The sequence below is a fragment of the Morus notabilis genome, unplaced genomic scaffold, assembly GCF_000414095.1.
Source record: "Morus notabilis unplaced genomic scaffold, ASM41409v2 Scaffold481, whole genome shotgun sequence".
In the NCBI taxonomy this organism is placed as follows: Eukaryota; Viridiplantae; Streptophyta; class Magnoliopsida; order Rosales; family Moraceae; genus Morus; species Morus notabilis.
In genome coordinates, this window is record NW_010357431.1 from 118118 (window position 1) to 142588 (window position 24471).

At 34.2% G+C, this 24471-nt stretch overlaps 2 protein-coding genes across 3 annotated transcripts; one reads left to right on the forward strand and one right to left on the reverse strand.

The window, feature by feature from the left end:
• Positions 1-4678: 4678 nt before the first annotated feature.
• LOC21389299 lies at positions 4679-7653 on the forward strand. 2 transcript variants are annotated; one of them, XM_024170726.1, is made up of 4 exons: positions 4679-5632; positions 5825-5871; positions 6672-6966; positions 7247-7653. In XM_024170726.1, exons 1-4 carry the CDS (start codon positions 4898-4900, stop codon positions 7265-7267), a joined length of 1098 nt encoding a protein of 365 aa, XP_024026494.1. In that variant the 5' UTR covers positions 4679-4897; the 3' UTR covers positions 7268-7653. The 2 variants fall into 2 exon arrangements, with proteins under 2 accessions (XP_024026494.1, XP_024026499.1); XM_024170731.1 differs by lacking the exon at positions 5825-5871 and having other exon boundaries at positions 6691-7653.
• A 980-nt stretch (positions 7654-8633) lies between these two features.
• On the reverse strand, positions 8634-17955 carry LOC21389300 (nudix hydrolase 19, chloroplastic). The gene is made up of 6 exons (XM_024170702.1): positions 17378-17955; positions 11165-11305; positions 10937-11041; positions 9714-9813; positions 9313-9405; positions 8634-9159 (listed from the first exon to the last, which is right to left on the reverse strand). The coding sequence occupies exons 1-6, from the start codon at positions 17846-17848 to the stop codon at positions 8870-8872; spliced, it is 1200 nt and encodes a 399-aa protein (XP_024026470.1). The 5' UTR covers positions 17849-17955; the 3' UTR covers positions 8634-8869.
• Between the last annotated feature and the right edge of the window lie 6516 nt (positions 17956-24471).

Genomic DNA, 24471 nt, shown 5'->3' on the forward strand with positions numbered 1-24471 from the left:
CGTTTCAAAACGATTTTATTTTTTGTATGAAAATGAAAATGAAAATGTTTTCAGTCTCAGACATAAATCATTTTTAAAAATGTGTTTTGTAGTTTTATTAAGAGATTATTTTTCAATATAAAAAAATATATTAAAATTTCTCTCTGCTCAAAGGAAAAAATAAAAATAAAAAATAAAAAATGATTAAAAGTCATTTTTTATTTCTCTCATATTTTATACAATTAAAAAATTATTTTTATTTTTATTTTTTTATCCTTAATGGTGTCAAATACCATTTTAAAATTAATTTATTTTTTCCTTTTTAAAAAATATAAAAATTAAAAACAATAACAATTCTAAACACGGCATTCATATTTTCATATATTCTCATACAAATCTCCAGATTGATGCTGCAAAAGATCTTATAAGTATGTCCACCTCAAAAACCCATCATTATAGTTGTCTCCACGTGTCTTGGTCCAATTGATATTCACGTAGTTGGAGAAGAAACATTGTTTTCAATAATTTAGTACGAACCAATGCTAACATTCCTCGTAGGCCACAGGTGGATCACGGTTTTACGTCACTGACCAAGACGTTTTGTTTTCTATGGCTGCTATGATGAGTGCGAAAAACAACATCGCGAGGAGGATATAGTATTTCTAGAAGCTTTTGGTCTATTTCTTCATAATTAAAGTTGTCCCAAAACTTCATTAATTGGAAGCATTACTCGAGACTTCAAACTGAAGCAATTTTAAGAATGCAGGGGAGTTGACTACTGCCAATGGCTTAGATAGTTACCATTCGTGGAGAGGATCATCATTCCAAGTGAACTCTTGGTATTTTGTTTTCTTTTTTAAACAACAGAATGGCTGTAAAAGAAGAGGGTGGTATTCCCATATATCTTGGTGACTATTTTGCCGCTGCATAAAGAGATGATTAGTGTCATTTCACCTATTTTTTGTCACTTAAAAATCTTGCGATTCTCTAATAGAATTAAAAGAATCTAAGTACTTAATTCTGTTTGAAGGATGAGTTCAATTTTTACTTATGTCGCCGCACACTTAAAGGCGTATAACACATTAACCGGGCAAGTCCTCAAGTGTTGATATAAAGTATCGAACCCTTAACGCATTGTGAGAAAATTTTAAAAAAAAAAAGACTCTTACCACTGCACCAATCCATTGACAATCCTCATAAGTAGGCGACTTTTATAGTTTTACTCGGAAAATGCCAAATATACACACCCAATAGTAGTTTAAGATAAGTGGGATTCCACTTTTGAAGACTAAAGGCTTGTTCTTTTAAGTGAAAAATTCAAAAAAATATAATTCGAGTTACAATTTTATTCGAGTTCATGTTCTTTTAAGTTTAAACACGAGTTCAAACTCGAGTTTAGGACTAAAACTCGAGTTCAAGTTTTCCCTTCAACTCGAGTTCAGAAACTCGAACTCAAATTAATGAACATTATTTTTTCTATTATTAAAAATGCTATAACTTTTTCGTTTTAATTCTGATTGAGATGATTTTTTTTCTATGCGTTGACAACGAAAAGACGAATAAAACCCTACCCATATACCCTATTAAAATTTTTCATCACCATTGAGTTTTTATTAAAATACTATCTAAATACAAATTCAAGTTTTGACTCACTCAAACACAAACTCAAAAAGATTTTTATCTCAAACCATAACTCAAATGTAGACAACTAAACACAAACTCAAGTTACAAGTTCAACTCAAGTTATAACTCAAATTCAACTCAAGAATTATACTCAAGTTAAACTCCAAAAGAACAAGCCCTAAAATTATTTACTTGTACCACTTTTTATTTGTGAGATAAGCAGGATTCCGTTTTTGAATACTAATCATTTACTTGTACTTCTAAGAGCATTTTCAATGCAATGTTATAATTTAATATTTGAGTAAAAAAAAAACACTCTTCAATATAATGTTACTTGTTATACTAAACTTGTCATATGTTGTATTTTATGATAAATTTCTCACTAAGTATAACATATACAAAATTTGACACTTAATTCATATTGATTGATATGGTTACTTTTGATTAAAAACTTTTGCCCTCACAAATTGTTTTAAAATTAAAAGTTCACTTTTATAACTTTCAAAGCGTAATAATTATAACAGAAATAGATTTTAACAATTTAAATAACATTATGTATTGGAGTCTAAATAAAAATAACATGTAGTATTATATTATGTGTAATTTTAATCACATGATTCTAATTTATGAACAAAACGTATCTTAAACTTACACTACAAGAAATGGCATTTCTCCCCGATGAGAGTTTTACCGATGAATTATTTAGTTACATATTCATTTGAGAAAAATTTCGTCCAAAAATGTGTTGAAGTTGAGATGGTCATGGTTGTTGACGAGTTTTCTCCTTTTCTCTATCCTGACAAATTTTCATCGGGATAGAATAGGTGGGACCAAATCCCACCAATAGAAATTGGGCGTGCAGAAGGACCACCTTTGGCCATTGACCAAGCTAAGACCCCTGTATCAATGCCTTTGAATACCGCCCATTCTACCTTAGTCCCTCAACGGTTAACTATTGGCACTTTTGACCTCAACATTAAAGTTGGGTGTGGATATACCGCTAAGTAAGTAGGTTGTAGATTTTTTTTTTTTTTTTTTTTTTTTTTTTTTTTTTTTTTTTTTGGTTAGGGTATAGATTTACAAATACTAAAACAATCTCAACTAATTGGTCTTTTTCACTATTTTTTTTGTTTATGAGCAGAGTGTGAGTGAACACACATCGTTCCGTCTTCTATTCAGTATCTTAATCTCCTTCTAATCACAAAAAAATTAAAAAAAAAAAATGATCTTGATATTTAATCAGTTTTTTCTCTTAGAAACTCTTACTAATAACCTCTAAAAGTTTTTTAAGTGATCTAATTGACTCTAAAACGTCATGAACTATTTATTTATAGTGATAAGTTAGACTTATTTTGTAATTTTGTTAAGTCTCCGAATTAAAAATCACGATTAAAATTGTGATTTATCAGTCTCGTGAATTATCGGATTAACGGAAAGGAAGTAGGGTGTAGAGGTCAAGAAACATTCTATTAATTGATTGTTAACTAACCTCTGCAATTAAGAAATTCACATAATAATTAAAAAAAAAAAAAATTCACACTGGACAATCACCAACTGTGGTTTCCACATGATTTTCTCTTTTCCTTTTTGTTCTTTTGCTAGGGGTAGTAGGGACATTGGAATACTTCATATTTGCTGTAGTTGGGCAGTATTCATTTCTGAGTCCTGTCATCAATCTTTGTCATAACTTGTCAGACAAGGATAAAAAATAACTCTGGCCAAGACAATTCCTGTATTTAGATGGATTTTTTTTTTCCCTTAAAAGTCGCCTTGTATTATCAACTTTTGAACGATTGAAAATGCCATTGCTCCAAAAAAATAAAAAATAAAAAAAATTGGTGACCTCACAACGACAATTATGTGGGTTCCACACTTCCACAAGACATTTCATCATTGGGCAGTCAAACGTGTTAATTATGCTAATATTAAAGCCCTTCCAAGTTGGACCGTTTGCCTCTGTAAAATTTCAACTCTGGTGCTTAAGGACCGGTTTGAAAATTGTACACAAAACATGATTTTTAATTTTGATTTTTAAATTTTAAATTTTTTATAAGATAAGAATGTTATAACAAAATTAATAATTTAAATATATAAAAAAGAGACTCTAAATTCTTGTTTTTATGTATGTTATTGAGAAGTATGACTGAGCTTCAAGTGGTCTTGATTTTAAAACAGTAATTAAGAAAAGTCTCATGGGCCAATACCTTAAAACTTTTGTTTGTCTAGCGCCGACCGCTCTACCACTGAGTTACTGAGGAACAACAGACTTAAGGAAGCCGACTCTCGTTCTTTGGACCAACCTATGACCGAACAAAAATGGGTTCGTCACTCTTTTTCACATACACCGGGAGAAAAGGTTACAATAGCAAGCTCCTCCCCGGCCGGAGAGCCTCCAGGACAAGGGGGCGGTGGTCAACCATCCACTCTCGAGATTCATATTGATCAATCGATCTCCGCGTCTTGCTAGTTCGCTAAGTAGACTCACTCTACCGAGGGGCAACAATCCAACTTATTTTATTAGACACTAAGAACGTTGTGTTATTATTTATTGATACTTTACCTCTAATTTAAAAGTCGATCAAACTAAAATTGTTAAATTTAACCGGTAAACCCATCGGTGTTGAGAAAGCCGACTAACACCAAACCGTCCAACAGTGTGATGGTTCTAAAGTAGATTTCAAGGAAAATTGTGGCATTTTAACCCTACTAAAAGTAGGCCCGCGGCCAATCTAATTATTTGATTCGAGATTCAGTGGAAAATTCCAATTATTATTATTATTATTTTCCTAAAACAACACTAATTTGATCAACTTTTAAATCATAGTCAATAATTAATAATACAAGATAATTAATGCTAATAAAACAATTCGGTAGACAAATGTAGAAAAAACAAAAGTTTAGAGAACATCAGTGCCAATTAATCTACGGTAAAATCGAACTCTAAAATGACTGAGAGTTTGGAATATTTAGTAATATCTCTCATATATTTTGTTCTTATGACATGTGTCTCTATCAATACGCAAGTTGGGCACTGAAGAAGACTATGTCACCATTGCTCAATGTTTTGTGGGTTCAGGGCTTATATTGGGATCTTTAGCACCTCCTACTAAAAAACTCGAGAAAATTTTAGATTTTTAGAGGTGGGTTCTATAACTAGAATCACAAACAATTAGCTTTTGTTGGTAAAACCACATAATATAGCTCATGGAGTTCCAAGGTTTCTGGAGCTCATGGGCTTAATTGGTTCTGATAGATTCAAACCATAAACAAGTTTTAGATATTTTCTCAATAAGGTATGTTTGATTGGGTCATGAGAATGTCCCTCCACACACTGTACAACCCATCTTCTCTTCTTGGTCTTGTGACAAAAGACGGGACTAATTTCAGAAGTAGAAGAAGAAGAACAAATTATCAATATGTGACACCACGAGTATCTTCAGTCTTAGTGCAGACTGATGAAAATGGAAATTCACCAGAAAACAACAAGGTTTTCAGCTCATCAGGCATGGCTCAAACTCAAAGGCAAAGATGTCAAGCCTCCTCAAACCATTTTCTCGGCCAGCCGAACAGCATCGGCATCATTGGCGGTATTTCGGCGTTTTCCACTCTCATTTTCTTGGAAAAGCTTGTCTGGTGGGGCTCCAAGTGTGGGGTTTGCCCACCGTTTGTTGTATGCAGTGACTCAGCATTACACATGAAGCTAAGTTCTTTTCATTCACTCAAGAACCAGATTTCTGAAATCCAATCGGGTTTCGGTCCCGTCGTCGAGATCTTGAGGAGTAAGAGGGTGTTTCTTGAGCAGTCAGGGGCAAGCTGCATAGTCATGCCGTGCCATGTTTCATATGTGTGGCATAGTGAGATATCTGAAGGGTGTTCTCTGCCTTTCCTTCATGTTGGTGAGTGTGTGGCTAAGGAGCTTTCGGAGGCGAATTTTAAGCCTCTTGAAGTTGGCAGCAATGTCAGGATTGGAGTTCTTGCCACCAATGCAGCTCTAGTGGCTGGAATATTCCAAGATAAGCTACAGAATCAGGGACATACAGATTTTGAAAAGCTCTTTGGTCTCGCTTCAGACAAAACAAAGTTAGCAGCGTTTATAACACTAAATTAGGCCACATTGTGGACATTCAAGTGACATTTTTCGAACTTTTAGTGTTAGTAACATTGTTAACTTTCCCTTTTTTTTTATTTTTTTATTTTCGTGTTGTGATGTTTTCCGGATCAGGGCGGCGAGAACTTTTCGTGCATTCTAGTGTTAAATGCCCAGTTCAGGTAAAAGAAAAACTTGTTAAGATTTTTTTATGTTCTGGCGATTACTCACCGATCATGTTCTGGGCATGTTGGATTTTTATTCATAACTACATACTGTCATGCTTTTTCTTGTAGTTAGTGTTTTCTTTTGTTTTTGTTTTTTTTAATAAATGAGTGGAACTCTGTAAGGAACCTAGTGAATCCTCAGCCAAACACACACACACACAGAGGCACAACGTGAAGAAATGAAAGGAATCAGGGTAGCTTTTTATTGAATTCAAACGGCAACAACAATTACAGTAGACAGTACTAGTGCGATAGACCCGGAGATTTCGAGTACTCCGGAACTCCTAGCCACCGACAGTGGAAACAGTACAGATACTATCCAGGAAAAATTCGACCCCTGCCCTCACCCTCTCCAGCCCCCCAAATACCCTGATTTCCCTTTGCCTTCACCACGTCACTTGCCTAGCCACTTTCTGAAATTACTCCTTAACCCCCAACTCTAGTCTTGTTGTCACTTTTACCCCTCCTAGTGTAAACATTCTTCAAAATGGGTCTGACAAACTCATGCAGGACTGTGATAGAGAAATAAAGATAAAGAAAGGGAAAGTAAGAGAGAAAGAGAAGAGAGAACAGCAGAGAGGAAATCTATGTATTCCTAATAATCATCAAGATTCATAGTGAAATACAATTACCATGTCTGATTAATAAGTTAAACGTAACATAACAATCAAAATAACTTCAATGATCCAAAATAATCCTAATAAGATAAACATTAACAAAAATCCTAATTATTTAAATCTCTTGTTCCTCATCAGGAACTTCATTGATGTGCAGGGTTTTGAGGTTGTGTTGCCAGATAAAAGAACAATGGAGCATGTTGTGATTCCTTCGGCGGAGGCGCTGAAGCGAGGGGATGTGAAAGGGGCTAGAAATCTCTTGAAAATAGCAGTGCAGATTCTTTTGATGAGGGGTGTAAATACTGTCATAATTGCCTCTCATGAGATGCAGGGTCTTCTTCCTTATGATGATCCTCTTCTTCAGAAATGCACCGACCCCATGGACGCTTTGGCGAGGTCAACCATAAAATGGGCAAAATCTATGGAAAACATGGTAGAGCATACAAAACTTTAGCCTCATTGGTGGTCTTAATATTCCTAGCATGTTTTGCACATGTTAGCAACTTTCTTTGTGTACAAGACATGGCTCAAAATGGCATTGCTCACTTCTCTCATAGATTGAGCCTTTCTTTCTACTAGTGTCAAATAAAGGAGTTAGAAAAGATAGACTCTGAAGATCAATGCCATGCGCGTAATAGGTGAATAATGCTAGGACTTCCAACTCTTGATATTAAATTGATGTGATATGTGAGTTGTTATTCTTTTTATTATAGGTGTTTAAAAGGTCGAAATAAAAGTTGGGAATTGGGATCCCTAGCAACAACTATCCATCCGGTGATGGATAGAGAAATGAGAGCTATACAAGTCAGATAGAAGAACTCAATCTGCTCTGACATGCATTGCATGGATGGTTCACCGTTTGCTTGTGTAATCTTCAATTTTTCTCCTACCATAATCGTTGTATTGTTTTCTTCATTTATAATTCTTCTCAGCCATTGCTATATGAGCCATATGAACATAGAATGTCTCTGCATGTTATGGCAACAAATCACTGATGACGAGTGAAGCAGAAAACACATTTCCTTTTTGAAGTTTGTGTGCTAGAAAGGAAAGTTGATGATGCTTCATAACGTAAATGATGGTCATCAAGTCTTTTTTTTTTTTTTTTAAATAAAAAAACCTCATATATCAAGGAACTTGCATATAGAAGGTTTTTTTTTTTTTTTTTTTTTTTAACCCCATAAAAAAAATCATATATCAAGGAACTTGCATTTAAAAGGTTTTTTTTTTTTTTTTTTTTTTTAAAAAAAAAAAAAAAAAATTTAAAAAAAAAAAAAATTTAAAAGGGTTTTTTTTTTTTTTTTTTTTTTTTTTTTTTTTTTAACCCCATAAAAAAAATCATATATCAAGGAACTTGCATTTAAACAAAATTAGAGTAACAAACACAATAGTAGGTTAATGATCCAGCGGGGAAATGGATGTACACCTGAGGTTCAAAAACGGGAGAATACCTTGACACACTAAGATCGAGCACACCTACAACTATTTGATAAAATCTCTCTCTGCAAGATAAACTTTTGAGTAATAGAGGAACAAAACATTATGGCACTAAAACCACCAAACACCATCAAAACACCAGTCCAACGGAAACCAAAAACAAATAAAGATAACGGGGTGAAAATCTCGATTATTATAGTAAAAACACACCAAAAATAAAAACATAATAAACACAAAAAGATTCCAAGATCAGTTGTCAAGGAACTCTTAACGTGGAGGCAATCGGCGAGAGCAAAAAACTTTGAAGAAAATGCGGTCAGGTCGAGCAAATAACATAAATGTGGTCATCAAGTCTTTGGTGTCATAATTATATGAATGTGCTTCTTTTTTTTTTTTTTTTTTTTTTTTTTTTTTAAAAATGAATAAGTAATATTGGGACTTATGTAGAGGCATTATTAGCCTCAGTTCAGCCAATTGATAACCGATCTGAATTGTGATACTATCAGTAAGCAACACTTCACACATAACTGAATCAGTAAAAACAAAGAAAGGAAAGATATGTACTCTATAATATGATTTAACTTCGAATACATTATGAACAGTTAAGTGCATGCAAAATAATATGTAACAAGAACAATAATGTAACAACTAAACATGGAGGGGAAAAAAAAGAAAAGGAAGCGATCTTTCCCATATTGGAGATGTAGAAACTACAAGAAGGATGAATTAATCGGATTAGTAAAAGAGAAAATTTGCTATATTGAAAGTAACCATAATCTATCATCCTAAGAACAAACGTATAATAATGCATTTCCATGACAATGGAAAAGGGAGGATCAACTCAGGAACATGAATTTCGAGATTTTGATCGCCTTGAGAATGGGAAGAATATATCTGTGCTACAAACTTGAGAAAGAACCACTAGGTTGTTTTAGACGAGCTTGGCCACCACCCACTGCATCCTGAAAGGCCCAAGAAGAAATGAGGTGATGGGCAATCGCAAATGGCCCTGGGAAGAACATCGGCGCTAGTTCACCGCTCTCGACATTGAAGTCTGCAGCCAAGTTCTGTCCTTTCTCAACTCCCTTGCACATCTGTTCTACCTTGGCAGCTGCAGTTATTTGTGACTTCTTGTACTCGGCAGCTACCAACGCTTTTTTCACATCCTCTCTACTGTGCCATTCAGCATCTACAAAAGACAATGCATAAAGAATGCAATATTAAACACAACTGGCAGAAACTGCAGGAAAAAAAAAAAAAAAAAACTGACCAACCCAAAGCCAATTAGTGATAAGAGTACTTGACAGGGAATGCTATATACTCTGGGCAATATTAAAAGTACCTTCCAATTCTTCCTTGTCAACATTTATTTCAAGTGATTTTGCATAGGCGAAGAACCCAACCATCAGCTGACATGGAATGCTACTCGGTCCAACTGTGAACAAGGCAAGTGAGAAACAAATTTAAAGCAAAAACTTTCCATATAGACAGACTACTACAAAATTCAAATAAAAATTCCAAAAGATTCAGAGGACAGAGTACGTAAGAGCATTGTGTTTCTATCATGCATAAAATAACTTATTAGCCCAGAATTCACTCTTCATAAGATTTTTAACACTAACGTCTTAATTTCTTTTTTTCCTTTTTTTTTTTTTTAGGGGTAACGTCTAAATTGTACAAGGGAGGGAAGAGTACGCATAACTGAAGTCAGGATATGGAAAAATACTTGATGAAGCTTAGTACCTGGCCAGGGCTGAGAACTATGATAAACGACTTCTCCTACTTCGATCCCTGTCTCCTCCCATGTTTCTCTCCTGACTGCCTCTTCTAGGCTTTCCCCTGGCTAAGAACAGTAGAATGAAATTCACAGAAAAAAACAGTAACACAACAACAACAACAACAACAACAAACCTTAATTCCATTTTAATTGGGGTCGGCTTGCAATGAGCAATGATGCATATCAAGAAAAATAATATCATTAATATCATGAATGCATACGTGTCAAAATTCTGTATATTCTGTAAATTATGTAAAACTGAATCACTGTTAGTCCCAGCTTTTTTATCCCTAACAGTTATACTTTAGTTTCATGACACGTCATCAAACTGTTTTTATTTTATTTTATTTTTTTGTTTGAAAAGAAACAAAAACCTATATCAATGAAGAACAAGAGAACAACAGAGACGAGAAGAGGATGTTTGGTAGAAGGATTCGTTTCCTGATTCGAATCATGATTCATGATTCGTTACAGTATTTTCTTTCACAAAAAATTCACGTAAATCGAAAATGATTCGAATCACATGGTTTGAATCCTCCAACTAAACGTCTTTGAAGAGTTATCCTCCACTAATCCAGTTCCAAAAATATAGACCCCCCCCCCCCCCCCCCCCCTTTTATTTTTTTATTTTTATGATGTGTATCATTTTTATTTGGATTAATTACGAAAAGTCCCTCTAAATTATATCCTTTGTAACACTTTACCCCATGATCCCTAAAACATAACAACCGTTCTCCCTGAACAATGAAATGATAACAAAAAATTTCCCTTCGTTAAGTTTTTAACTGAAATTAACATTTAATTTGCTATTTTAAGGATATTTTCATACTTATGGTTTAGATTTAATTTGAATATTAACAAATTTAAACATTAAATTTTTTTTTTTAATAAAATTTTTAACTCACATTCAATCAATAATGGATGTATCATAATTAAAAGTTTAAAGTTAAACTAGTTTTAAATTCAAACTAAGTTTTAAACTATAGAGCTACCAAATACTCCAAAATAACAAATTAAATATCAATTCCCATTAAAAAACCTAACGTAGGAGGTTTTTTTTGTTAACATTTCATTGTTCAGAAAGAACGAATGTTATGTTTCAAAGATTGGGGGAAAAGTGTGACAATGGTATAGTTTAGGCGGAGTTTTTGTGATTAATCCTTTTTATTTTAGAAAACAAGCCACATACCTCTATAAAACCAGCTAAGCAACTCCACATTCGTGGTACAAATCGAGATTGTCTGCTAAAAAGTGCACGGTCGTTCTCTTGATCGATAACTAACATAATGACAACCTGTGCCAAGGGAATATCAGTACAGAAGTCAAAGACATCAGCACAATTCAAAAGCATCAGACTATTCTCTAAGAAACTGAACTGAACCACCCTTCAAATAAAATGTGGCATGTGTTATCATACTGGATCGACACGAGGATAGATTCTTTGTCCGCATGAATCACTTGAGCATTGCTTCCGTCTCCCGGCTTCCTTGGGGACTGTTTTCTCTCCACAGCGCCCACAAAACTTCGATACATTATGCCATTCCAGCAAGGCTCTCGCCTGTAAATCCAACAAAACCCAAGAATAAAGCAACTGTCTTGATTGGATAAGTAAAAAAAGGGCATTTCATGCAATACTATTTTGAGATAAAACATGATCATTTAACCAGAGTCTAGTCCACCATCGTATAGGAAACAATAATTGCCATAAATTTCTTTTTCTCCCCTTACATTTCTCATCTTAAAGCACATTAAATTTTTCAACCACAAATCATAAACCAAGTACCTTTCCGTGTTCCTATTCAGCCCTCGGTTAACAGGTTTAAAGTAATTTCCATGTCATAAATATTATTGTTAGAATGTGAATAAACAATAAATTCAATGGGTTTGTTCTTTAAATACATACCAAAAATGATCATTAAAAACTAGATGTGAAAGTTTGGGCCGGCCCTAAAGCCCGAAAGGCCTAGGGCCGGCTCAAAATTTTATAAAGTATTTAAGAAAGGGAGAAAGAGGAAAATAGGCCAAGACTTGAGATGAATTAAAATTAATAGGCCAATAATTTACATAAGTTAATAAATAGACCAAATTACTGTTTTCGTCCATAACTTGTATGGTTATGAACTATAACTTGACAAGTTATTCTCCGTTTTTGTTCATAACTTGTCTGGTTATGAACTATAACTTGACAAGTTTATCCATAACTTATCTGGCTATGAACCATAACTTGACAAGTTATGACCTATTAATTTCTATAACTAAAAGTTGGCCTATATACTTTCTTAAGCTTTTCATATTGGCCTATTTCCTACTATTTCCCTTTAAGAAAATCTTTACAAAAGGGTGTTTGGGCCGGGGCTGGCCATCAGTGGCGGGCTTCAGGCCGGCCTGTTTAGCACAGCCCAAACTTGCAGCTCGATTAAAAATAAAAAAGAAAAGAAAAACCCCAACAATGTTCATGTGTTAGTTTACTAATTCTTCTAAGAGCTAGTTGATAATAACTTAACCCCCATTTGTTTCACTGGTTTGGCTTAATTCAACTCAGTTCAAACAGTGAGTAGAGTTTAAACTCTTGTTTGGTAAGCTTGCAGCTCAAATTATATTTCCCATTTGAACTGAGTTAAACTGTCAAACTTAGAGTTTAGCTCCCGCTTAAAGTTCAGTAGTTCAAACCATTTTTAAACAATAAAAATGTGCCTACTCTCTCTGTTTTTCACACATATCAAACGCAAATTCAAATTTTATTCCTTGTTTAGATTAAAATTTTAACTGCACATCTAAACGCCAATTCGAACTACAATTTAAACCATACAATATAAATTTTTCTATTCAAACAAAAAAGTTCAAATCAACAAAATTCGAATCAATGAACTAAACGAGGCCTGAGTACGTTTGGAAAATTCAAACTAGAAAGAATTAAAGAATAACAATGGACATGCGCACTCATGCCTCAACACGCAACAACTAAAATTGTAATAACAGAGTTCAAACTTTTGTCACCATAAACCTATGTTTAGTAAGAGGTAAAGAAAATAAGAAGGAAAGAACATAAAGAAAAATGATACAACTTTTGTCACCATAAACCTATGTTTAGTAAGAGGGAAAGAAAATAAGAAGGAAAGAACATAAAGAAAAATGACAAGCAACTAGCAAGGGGAGGACTTTTCTCCTATTGTATTTGGCATGTATTACCTCCTCCAATCTTTCCAATTAAAAGAGTCTTGCAGAAGATTATTGGTGTGTTCTTTTCATGGGTTTGACTAGAAAACTTAAACTCAAATTTTAATGAGAGAAAACATTGTAGTAAAGAGGTTGAATTGTCACTCAATTGTGAAAAGAACGGGCCCTTTAAATCTCTGATCCAATCCATTCACACCTCTGATATCTCCCACCAAACTACTATAAAGCTAAATATCCAGGCACTAATCCTCCAATCCCTATCCCTCATTTACATTTTTTCTTCCTACCAAACAACACTTAAAAGCCAACCTTGTAAGGTTCAAACTCAGGATCACGTACCTTATTCCTACATTAGTCATCAAAACCTACAAGATGTAGAACACAACACAAGGGCATAGAGAACAATAACTTCTATTGTTTAAATTGCTATTACACCAAGACCACACTTTTTCAAAAATATAACATAAACAACCAGTTTCATAAACTAGCTCACGGCACACAATCAGAGAACTACAAACTTAGAGGAACCTCACTACAAGGCAAAATAGAAAACACTACAATTTTCCTTTGCCACTACTTCGGCTTCACTCTCTCACACACAAACACTTATTTTCTTTCAAGCTTCCTCACTTTGCCGTGCATTGAGTGAAGGCAAGTGGCCTTATTTATAGTTGAAGAAAGCCTTTGGATGCTTAACACTTGGCAACCATCAACAACACTTAAGCACTTTGTAAGGTATGTATGACTTCTCAAGGTATGTATGGGTTTTCTTTATGAAAGAAAAATCCAATACATTTTCAAAATTTAAAGAATTTAAAGAAATAGTTGAAGGAGAAGCCGGTAGGAAGATCTAGTGCTTGTGCACGGATAACGGTGAAGAATACACTTCGGATGAGTGCTCCCAATATCTCCAAAGCTCCAAAATACGCCATCAGTTCACATGTGCAAATACACTGCAACAGAATGGAGTAGCGGAGAGGAAGAATCGACACCTTGCAGTGACGTGTCGAAGTATGTTGCACGCCAAGAATGTACCTGGGAGATTTTGGGCTGAGTGTATGAAGATTGCAGCTCATGTCATTGACAGGCTTTCTGCAACCAAGGCTTGGGTTTATCTCACCCTTTGAAAAATTGTGGGGCACGAAGCCTACAGTTGGTCACTTCCTAGTGTTTGGTTGTGTGTGCTACATGTTCGTACCGAGTCACTCATGTAGCAAATGTGACAAAAAGGCAGTTTGATGTATCTTTGTGGGATACGACAGTCAAAGAAAAGGGTGGACGTGTTGTGACACAACTAGTGGTCGATGTTATACATCGCGGAATGTAGTGTTTGATAAAGCGTCTTCATGGTGGTCTCCACAAAAGGAAGAATTACTAGATTCTAAAGAGATTGAAGATCAGTTGCAAGAGAAGATGGGGGAGCAAATTGTTGAGGTACTGCCACGTCCTGAAGCAACTGAGGAACCAGAAGATGAGAATGATGGTGATCACATGGCAACGGCGAGTCCTTGGCAGACTGGTATATGCCAAAGACCAACAGAAGAGGTCAAACCAAGTCAACAAGGTATAACTAGTCCCCATAAACAGCTTAGAAGATCAACCAGAGTGCAAAGGCCAAATCCTAAGTATGCCAATGCAGCCGTAGCGGAGGAAGAAAGCCCAAAAGAGCTAGAGACGTATGATGAAGCACCTAAAAGCTTCGTATGGGTAAAGGCTATGAAGGAAGAAATCCGTGTTGGAGCAAAATCAAACATGGGATCTCATGCCAAAACCACGAGATGTGAAACCCATATCGTGCAAATGGATATACAAGATCAAGACTCACCCTAATGGATCGGTTGAGAGATATAAAGCTTGACTAGTAGCTCGAGGATTCTCTCAGTAATATGGACTAGAATATGATGAGACGTTTAGTTTGGTGGCAAAAATTACTACCATACGAGTTCTTTTGGCACTTGCAGCTAGTAAAGATTGGAAACTCTGGCAGATGGACGTGAAGAGTGCCTTCTTACATGGAGAGTTAGATCGAGAGATTTATATGATTCACCATGGGGATTTGAGAGTAGAGCTCATCCTAACTATGTCTACAAGTTGAAAAAGGCACTTTATCATTTGAAGCAAGCGCCGAGGGCATGGTAACGTAAGATTGCTAAACTTCTAACACAAAGTGGTTATTCTGTGGCGCATGCAGATTCTAGCTTATTTGTGAAGGCTAGAGAAGGAAAGTTGGCGATAGTACTGGTGTACATGGATGACTTGATCACCACTGGAGATGACGGACAAGAAATTCATCGGACAAGAGAAAATCTATCAGTGGGCTTTCAGATGAAAGAGCTCGGGAAGCTCAAACACTTTCTTGGACTAGAAGTCGATCGCACAAAGGAAGGAATATTTCTTTATCAACAGAAGTACGCAAAAGACCTTCTGTAGAAGTTTGGGATGCTAGAGTGCAAGCCTATTTCAACGCCGATAGAAGCAAATGTTAAGCGATGTGCTCATGAAGGGAGGGACTTAGAAGATGGCACTATGTACCGACAATTAGTGGGGAGTCTGATCTATTTGACATTGACTCGACCAGACATTTCCTACCCAGTTGGAGTGGTGAGTCAGTACATGTAGAATCCAAAGAAGTCGCACTTAGAGGCAGTTCAGGGAATTATGAGATATGGTACAATTGATTATGGTCTTTTGTACAAAAAATGTGAAGACTGTAAGTTGGTTGGTTACTGCGATGTTGATTATGCGGGAGATCATGACACGCGTCCATCAACAACTGGATATGTGTTCAGACTCAGTTCTGGAGTAGTTTCATGGTGTAGCAAAAGAAAACCAACAGTTTCACTATCAACCATATAAGCAGAGTATAGAGCAGCAGCTATGGCAGCTCAGGAAAGCACATGGTTGATCTAGTTGATCGAAGATTTGCACCAATGAGTTGATTACGCAATACCACTTCATTGCGACAATTAGTCGGCAGTCCGTTTGGCAGTAATTCCAGTGTTTCATGCGAGAACAAAGCATGTGGAGGTGCATTAACATTTCATTAGAGAAAAGGCGTTACAAGAACAGAGACAGTTGATCAAGTTGCAGACTTGTTCACCAAAGCATTGAGCACTGGAAAGTTTGAAAAGTTTCGACTTCGACTTAACCTAGCGAGTCGAGAAAGAACGAAAGCCAGCGTTAAGGGAGAGTGTTGAAATCAACACCGGCTCTAGAGATTTGGAGCCCAACTTCTATGCTAGCCCAACTGAAGCCCAATATTTACAAAGTCCAAATAGAATGCTTAGTAAATAAGCTTTTACAGCGTGCTATCCACGCCAAGAAACTTCTAGGAAAGTGCTTAAGTGCTGTTGATGGTGGCCAAGTGCCAAGCATCCAAAGGCTTTCTTCAACTATAAATAAGGCCTCTTGCCTTCACTCAATGCACGGCAAAGTGAGGAAGCTTGAGAAAAAATAAGTGTCTGTGTGTGAGAGAGTGAAGCCGAAGTAGTAGCAAAGGAAAATTGTAGTTTTTCCTATTTTGTCTTGTAGTGAGGTTGCTTTAAGTTTGTAGTTCTCTAATTGTGTGCCCGTGCCGTGAGCTAGTTTATGAAACTAGTTGTTTATGTTATATTTTTTAGAAAGTGTGCTCATGGTGTAATAGCAATTTAAATAATATAAGTTATTTTTCTCTATGCACTTGTGTTGTGTCCTACATAAGATTGGGTCAACTGTGGTTTCAACTTCTAAAAAGTAAATTCAAAATTTCAAACCATGTCCCAACTAGTGATAAACTCAATTATAATAATTAGAAAGAAACCATGATCCTTATCAGATGTTACGTTAACTTTCAAGCAAACATACACGTTATAAACTCAATCACTGATATCATGAGTCTATACGTGGCCAAATTTGTGAATTCTGTAAGGCTCGCACTACAGATCGGTCCCAACTTCTTTTTTTTTTTTTATTATTATTTTTTTTTACCACTAACAAGTTGCATTTTAGTTTCATATGTACCATGAAATTGTTTGTTATATCTTTCCCACACTTTTATTCTCTAATATCATGTAAGGAACCATTGGACAGCTGAAAAAACAAAAGCATTAATCTCATAAAAATGCCCCTGAACTATGTAAATCATAGTGCAACATGCCACTAAATTTTAAAAGGAGTTCATTTCAGCCTCGTTGAACTATGTAAAGTTGTTCAAAGCATCCGCTGATCTAATGTAATTTCACAAACGCCCCAAAGCAATTGAATTTGTATCAACTTACCCACCGATCTTTTCTAGGGATAAGTTGATTTAGAATCAATAGTTCAGAAACATTCCCTAAATTATATAAGTAGTGCAACATCATCATTTTAACTACGTACATAGTTCAGGTTCAGAGCCATTTATGAAATTTTTCCAGAAAAAAAAGCCTTCAAAACAACAATTAAACCAAAAAGGAAAAAAAAAAAAATCACTCACATGACCAGCAATAGCCAACTGCCCCATGGCATCCTCATCAGCCCAATCAGTTGCCACCATCAACGTCCTAAGCTCCACAAACGACGACCTCCGACCACCCAATTCAGGCACCAACCCATTCTCCCCAGACACATCAACCGCCCAATAAACGACATCCTCCTCCGCCGTCGAACCCAGATAAACGACAGAATCTCCCACCATCTCAACCCCGGACTTCGCCAACAATTCCTTGCAATCCCACAACCCAATCCACCCCAATTTCCAAATCCCCTCCGACGACGACGCCAAGGGCCTCCCCTTCCTGAACAGCAAGACCTTGAAATCCGGAGAAGCCGCCACGTGGCCGCTATCCAGAAGGCGGGTCTTGAGGGTCCCGAGAGCTTGGGAAGGAGAAAATGGGTCGCCGGATTTTGGGGTCTTGGAACGGAGGGGGTTGCCGGCGAAGGCGTGGGAATGGAGGTTTATGGACATGGTGGTGGTGGTGGTGATGTGGATGTGAGAGAGAGCTCGGGAATGGAGGAGTTTAGAGAGAGAAAATGTTGATGATGATATTGATGGTGATGAGAGAGAGAGGAGAGAGAGCATTGGAGTTTTCTTCTTCTTCTTTATTATGTATGTGTCTGCTTTTCGTTTGATAGTGGCTCGTTTTGGACTTGGAAGAGACGAGTTTGGGGATGACGCGGAGGCTTTGCATGGCGACACGTGTATTTGTTAATTATGAGAACGTTTTGAGGTTGCGTGTTGGGTGACGTGGGTCAAGAATCGTTAGTGTTGTAAACTTTTTTATTTATTTATTTTTATTTCTTTTTTAGAAAGTTCTATAGCAGGGGACAGCACGGGATTCCCTACATACTGATAGGAGATATGTTTTACACCTTTCGATTCAAATTGAACGGTAGAAAATTGTTAGAGGCTACCGACTTAACACACGAATGTTTTGTTTATTTTATCGATTTAAATTTTTAATTTTTAATTTTTATAATTAAAAACTTATTTGAGTTTGTAAATTTGAGTTTTAATTTAAGTTGATATGTAATTTTATGTGAGAATTTTTTATTATAGTAAAACAATTAGATGTGACTTTTTATAAAAACATTTAATTGTAACAAAATTAAAATTAAAAACTCGAATTGAAAATTTAAATCGGTGAAATAAACGAGGATAAAATTTTAAAAAAAATATCACATTTAACTTTTTCTGCTATGATTAAAAACTCTAAAAAAAAATGTCCGTGAAGCAAACGAGTTTGCATTCCACATACTATTCAAATTATATTTTGGAATAAACAATAAGAAAACACAGAAAAAGCTTTGCACGTCATCGTTGAGATTCGTCGAAAGGCCAGAGGAGGAGCTCTCGTTACTGTGGGGAGGAGAGGTTGTGTTGGCGCTGTCGTGGGACGCCGCCTAACAGTTTTGCAAAGTTTTTTTCTAATCCCTCTAGCCTTGAATCCGTCGGAGGGCGAGTCACAAGTGAGGCGACGAAGGCTTCTTGGAGTTTGAGATGGTGGGCGAATTGCCCACAACGGCGGGAGAGGGACGTGGATCGCATCCATCACATGTAATTGTTGGCCGTGTTTAGAATTGATCCCGTTTTTATTTTTTACGTTTTTCAAGAAAGAAAAAATGAAAATGTTTACAAAACGGCGTTTGGCGTAATAAAGACAAAAAAAGAAAATAAAAACGTTTTTTTGGTTTAGTGTAAAATGAGAGAGAAATGAAAAATGATTTTTAGTTGTTTTTTATTTTTTATTTTTGTTTTTGTTTTCTTCTCTCTCGAGCATATAGAGAGAAAGAGGGACATTAATGGGTTTTTACACTAAAAATAATCTCTCAATAAAACTACTAAATGCATTTTTAAAAATGATTTTTGTCTGAGATTGAAAACGTTTTCATTTTCATACAAAAAATAAAATCATTTTGGAATGAGTTCCAAACGCTCCCGTTGTTTCTTTGTTTTTAGTTATCTGTTTGCATTTTTAATTGGTTTCTTAATCGTTCTTGGTTGCCTGAAAAAAAATTGAGAACTGGGTCTTGAAAATTTTTTGACGTATTTGGAATTGTTTTTATTTTTATTTTTAAAGTTTTTCAAGAAAGAAAAAATAAAAATGATCTCAAAACGGCGTTTGGCATAATTAAATACAAAAAATGGAAATGAAAATAATTTTTTAGTTTAGTGTAAAATGAGAGAGAAATGAAAAATGACTTTTGGTTGTTTTTCATTTTTTTGTTTGTGTTTTCTCCTCTCTCGAATAGAGAGAGACATTAATGAATTTTTTTATACTGAAAATCAGCTCTTGATAAAACTACTTAACGTATTTTTAAAAATGATTTATAAAATGATTTATTTTAGAACGAATTTCAAATATGCCTTTTGAGTTTTTTTATCTTTGTCTAATTGATTGATCATTGTTGGTTTGTTGAAGGCTTGCTGTTGATTATGGGTATTTCGTACATCTAGGACTTTAAGCTCATTTTCTCCTGCATCCCTCTCTTGAAGATCTGAAAAAAATTATTTCTTTGAGCTATATATTGTTCTATTGGGGAAAATGGAAATCGGATTTTCCTTCCCTTTTAGACTTTCTTTTGAGGTTGAGGTCGTACTGGATCAGGGATCGTCTTGGCAGGTAAGAGCTCAGGCAGAAAAAGTCTTTTTTTTTTTTTTTTTTTTTTTTGAGGAAAAAAGTATATTTTTTATTATTTAAATTAAAATTATTATGACTAGTGTCTCTAATTTGCTTCTTGAATTTTAAAAATTCTCATTTTATTTACTAAATTTTAAATTGTTCTTATTTAATTTTTTTTGTTACAATTTCTGTTAAAAGCAGACGAAAAAAATAAAGTTAAGTGTTGCTATGCGGTTCTTATATTTTTGTTTCTAACATAAATTCAAATAAAAATATCACGCGATTACATTACTCTATTTTTTTTATCATTTTTAACAGAAATTATAAAAAAAAAAGTTAAGTGAGAACAATTTAAAATTCATGAGATAAATAAGAATTTTTAAAATTTATGAGATAAATTAAAAATGACCCTAAAATTCAAGAACACCAATAATAATAATCCTTTAAATTAAAAGTGTTTTGTAATACAATACCACAAGGTTTATTTAAGTCCTCTAAATCTCCACTGAGATTTTAATTTTGACCATAACATTGTTCCCTATTGAAAGGGAAAAGTAGTCATCCCCTACTATAGAATTTCTCTTTTTATTTTTATTTATTTATTTATTTGTAAATTATGATGATGTTTGCGACATAACGGGAAAGGACTATTAACACTATTATTAGCCATTGTGTTATGAGTAGGGCTTTTTATCCGGACATCCCTGTGATTTATCAAAATAATAGAGATCCAAATTAATAACGTCAACACCTCTTATTTTAATTCTGTTAATTTTGGTTATTTTATGATGCAAATACTCAACTAATATCAGTTTCAACTCGTTCATTTTACCGCTTCGAGTTTTCAATTACATTTTTTCTACAGTTAAAAGCTCTTACAAAAAGTCACATTTAACTTTTGCTGCTACAGTTAAAAACTCTTACATAAAATCACATCTCAGCTTGAATTGAAAATTCAAATATGTGAACTGAACGAGATTGACTGTTTTTGTACGAGACTTCAGATAAAAAGGAAAGAGCAGTTTTGTATTGAAAAAAAAAAAAAACTGACCAATTCCTCTTATTTGGAAAAAAAAGAAAAAACTAAACAGTAGGAATCCTCCGTCATCGTGCTTTCTCCCACCTATTCCTCCGCACTCACCACGTTCCACAGCTCTTAGCATCGTGTGGCATCTCTTCACCGTCACGAAGCCCGTACACAATGTTGTTGCAAAGCCCCATTGCTCCCCACATTGTCCCATCGCAATTCATGCCACTCCTGTCAAGACTCAAGATTCCTCTCGACAGCTACCTCGACGACTCGCAACACCTAAACACTTTTTGCGCAGCTTTGTGCGATCTAAGCATTGCTCCATGAACAACTGATATTGACCCAAACACAAGCCATTGTCGTGGATTTTTGAACCACCAAAATTTTTCTTATTGATGAATTTGTTAAATTTATCCTTTTATTTGTCAGTTCATCATCTAGTCTTTTTAAATATTTTAAATATATTTTCTTAAAAAACAACTTTAGGGTGTCAAAATCATGCTTTTTTAAACATAAAGGTATCTTTTTTATATTATTAAAAATATATAATACTTTCATGATGTTTTGGAGTAAGAGAAAGTACCAAAGTGATTAAATCCCTAAGAACTAACAACATAAGTAGAATTTGCTTGTGTTTCTGTACTCTTTAAAGAAATCAAGAGAGTACTATTCCACTGTTTTGTTGTCAGATTCGAATGTTTGCTTATATAGACATCAACGATTAAGGTTGTAATTTTTCTTTTATTAACAAATTTAAGAGAGATCCCTAAAGAACTTTGGGTTCCCAATTCAACCTATCGGATACTACTGCTCTACCTAACGAGTGCCAAAATAAATCCAGAACTAGGGGAGAACAAACTGTACTACAAGTGCAAAAACTTTGCTACAACGTAGAAAATGGAGCTATATATAGATGTTAAAATAAAACCGACAAGGTATAAATTAGAACAATCTCATTTGTCTACCATGTTTATTTCACTGATTCGAGTTTAAAATTTGAGTTTTTCTACAGTAAAAAGCTCTCACAAACAATTACATCTAATTTTTTTGCTATAATAAAAAGCTCTCACATAAAGTCACATCTCAACTTGAATTAAAAACTCGAATCAGCGAACTATGTTAGAAACTCTGATAACAAAGACTTAGAGCACATAATAAATAAGCTTTCTAAGATTGCTTGCGGATTTCAACAGAAAATAGCTTTCAAGATATGACAAGCTTTTTTCTTTGTGTTTCTACACTACCTAAAAGTGAAAAAATAATAATTTTTTTTTTTTTTTTTTTTTTTGGGAAGGAAACAAAATTGAATGAATCACATCATTTCTAATCACGTCTTACTTATTTATAATTTAAATGACAACCTTTAATTCCACCCTTTAGATATAACTACCACCTAATTCTTATCATTTAATTGTACCCTTTAAATATAACTACCACCTAATTGGAGAGGTTACAACTTCTTTTTAAAATTTGAATTACACTTTTCTGAAAATGATAACCTTTCTAAAAAACTTGAATTAATTTAGAAAACTCTAATTTACTTAAAATTCAAATTTTAAAAATAAAAAAATTATTATTTTAAGTAATATTGTCTCTACCCAGAATGACCGTGAGCTACAAAAAATTCTTGTTATCAGTTCATCAACCTACTCACTAATGTGGTGGCCTATAAAGTGCTACTCTGTACTCCCTACTTCATAAGTTTTTCGGTTGTCAATTACAAGTCTCTTTGTAGGCTTGAACAAAATAAACAACATTATAATGTGGAAAACACGAAAAAAAGTAAACAGTTAATAATATGGATCAATCTCACTCCGTATGAATTTTTGAATCATTTTCACTTTATTTTCCCGTATTTTAAAACTATTTAAATTAAATAATAATTTATGTAAAATAAATAATTTACAGTGTAAATAATTTATTTACAATTAGTAAAAAAAAACTTAGGAAAAAAATCTTAACAATTTTTATTTACGTGGAAACACATCTTTTTACCGGTCGTAAAAAAAAATTTACGTGAAAAAAATATTTTTACTAATCGTAAATGAAACATTTACGCGGTAAATGAATCATTTACCATATAAACTGCTATTTACTTTAAAAAAATTTTAAAATATACTATTTACTTTATTTAGTTTTATAAATCTGTTATTTACTACATTTTCCCTTCTTAACCACCCTCACATGGCGCCACTTGCTTCTTCTCCTCACTTAAAAAGTAACAAATGGGATGGACTTAAAATTTATAGTGAAGTACTCTTAAAAAAACATAGAGTTTCTCCAGTAGGACTGGAAAAAATGAACTATAAGAATATATTTATTTTTCAGCTATCATATTTATATAAAAAATTATCTGTTTTTCATACTTTTTCAATCTTATGTAATTTTAATCAGATTTAATAGTTAAAACTGACTCTACTAGTAGGCTAGCCTACCGGAGAACATATAAAAAAAATTATAATAAAGTGAAAGTTTTTAGAATTCAGAAGACAAAGTGAAGATGAATACTATAAAGGGAGTAAAATGAAAATATAATCAAAGAATAAATGTCTGAGTTGCCGACAAGATATACTTATTCAAAAAGTAAAAGCATATTTACACTGTTGCCCCTAAAAGTATTGCACAGTGATAATTTACTCCTTGAATTTTAATTCTAACAATTTGCACCTTGCACTAATAAATCTATAGCAAATCAACTCCATTGATAATGGTGTTAATTTTTTTTTATTGAAATTGACATTTGATTTTCACATGGATAGTTGATTAATGACATGAATGGTCTTTTTAAATATTATAACCCAAATGTTATTATGATCTTTGATTAAGTTTTGTCAAAATAGAAAGTCTCGAATTAACTTTATTTTAAATATAAATTTGGGTTAACATCCATGATAAACGACCTTTCATGATCTTAATTAACGACATGTGTGAAAATCACATGTCAATTTCAGTAAAAAATTAACATCGTTATCAATGGGGGGTTATTTGCTACAATTTGTTGGTTCAGAGTGCAAATTGTCAAAATTAACAGTTTAAGGGGAAAATTACACATGTATGATAAATTCAAGGTGCAACGTACCTATGAAATTTATAGAGAAAAAAATAGCAGTCTCACCAGTTCCTTTTGCGATAGTAATCAGCTCCAAATTATGATGAAGAATGCAAAAATGGATTAATCAAACTTAATAATCTGATCCACATTTCCATTCCCCGTCAATTATGAATTGCACATTTCTTCCACATTTTTGAGCTTTTGAATCTTCAACATTTTTCGTTTGATATTTTTTTCCTAGTTCACTCTCCACTATTCTTGTTCTTTTTCTGGAAAAGGCCTTAAATATCATTTACATGACTACCGAAATAGTAGAAAGACCCCGGTCTTCTTCGACGAATAAAATTCTCCAAAGTCTAAAATAACCTCAAATTTGTCACCGCTCT

What these genes read in the sequence shown, in the direction of transcription:
- LOC21389299 (XM_024170726.1), top strand. Translation starts at nt 4,898, where the DNA reads ATGTTTGATTGGGTCATGAGAATGTCCCTCCACACACTGTACAACCCA. An exon ending in AAGATAAGCTACAGAATCAG is followed by an intron (nt 5,633 to 5,824) that starts GGACATACAGAT and finishes TTTCCGGATCAG; the next exon opens with GGCGGCGAGAACTTTTCGTG. An exon ending in CAAAATCTATGGAAAACATG is followed by an intron (nt 6,967 to 7,246) that starts GTAGAGCATACA and finishes TTTTTATTATAG; the next exon opens with GTGTTTAAAAGGTCGAAATA.
- LOC21389300 (XM_024170702.1), bottom strand. Translation starts at nt 17,848, where the DNA reads ATGTCCATAAACCTCCATTCCCACGCCTTCGCCGGCAACCCCCTCCGT. An exon ending in TCTATCCTCGTGTCGATCCA is followed by an intron (nt 11,042 to 11,164) that starts GTATGATAACAC and finishes CCCTTGGCACAG; the next exon opens with GTTGTCATTATGTTAGTTAT. An exon ending in GCTTAGCTGGTTTTATAGAG is followed by an intron (nt 9,814 to 10,936) that starts GTATGTGGCTTG and finishes TACTGTTCTTAG; the next exon opens with CCAGGGGAAAGCCTAGAAGA.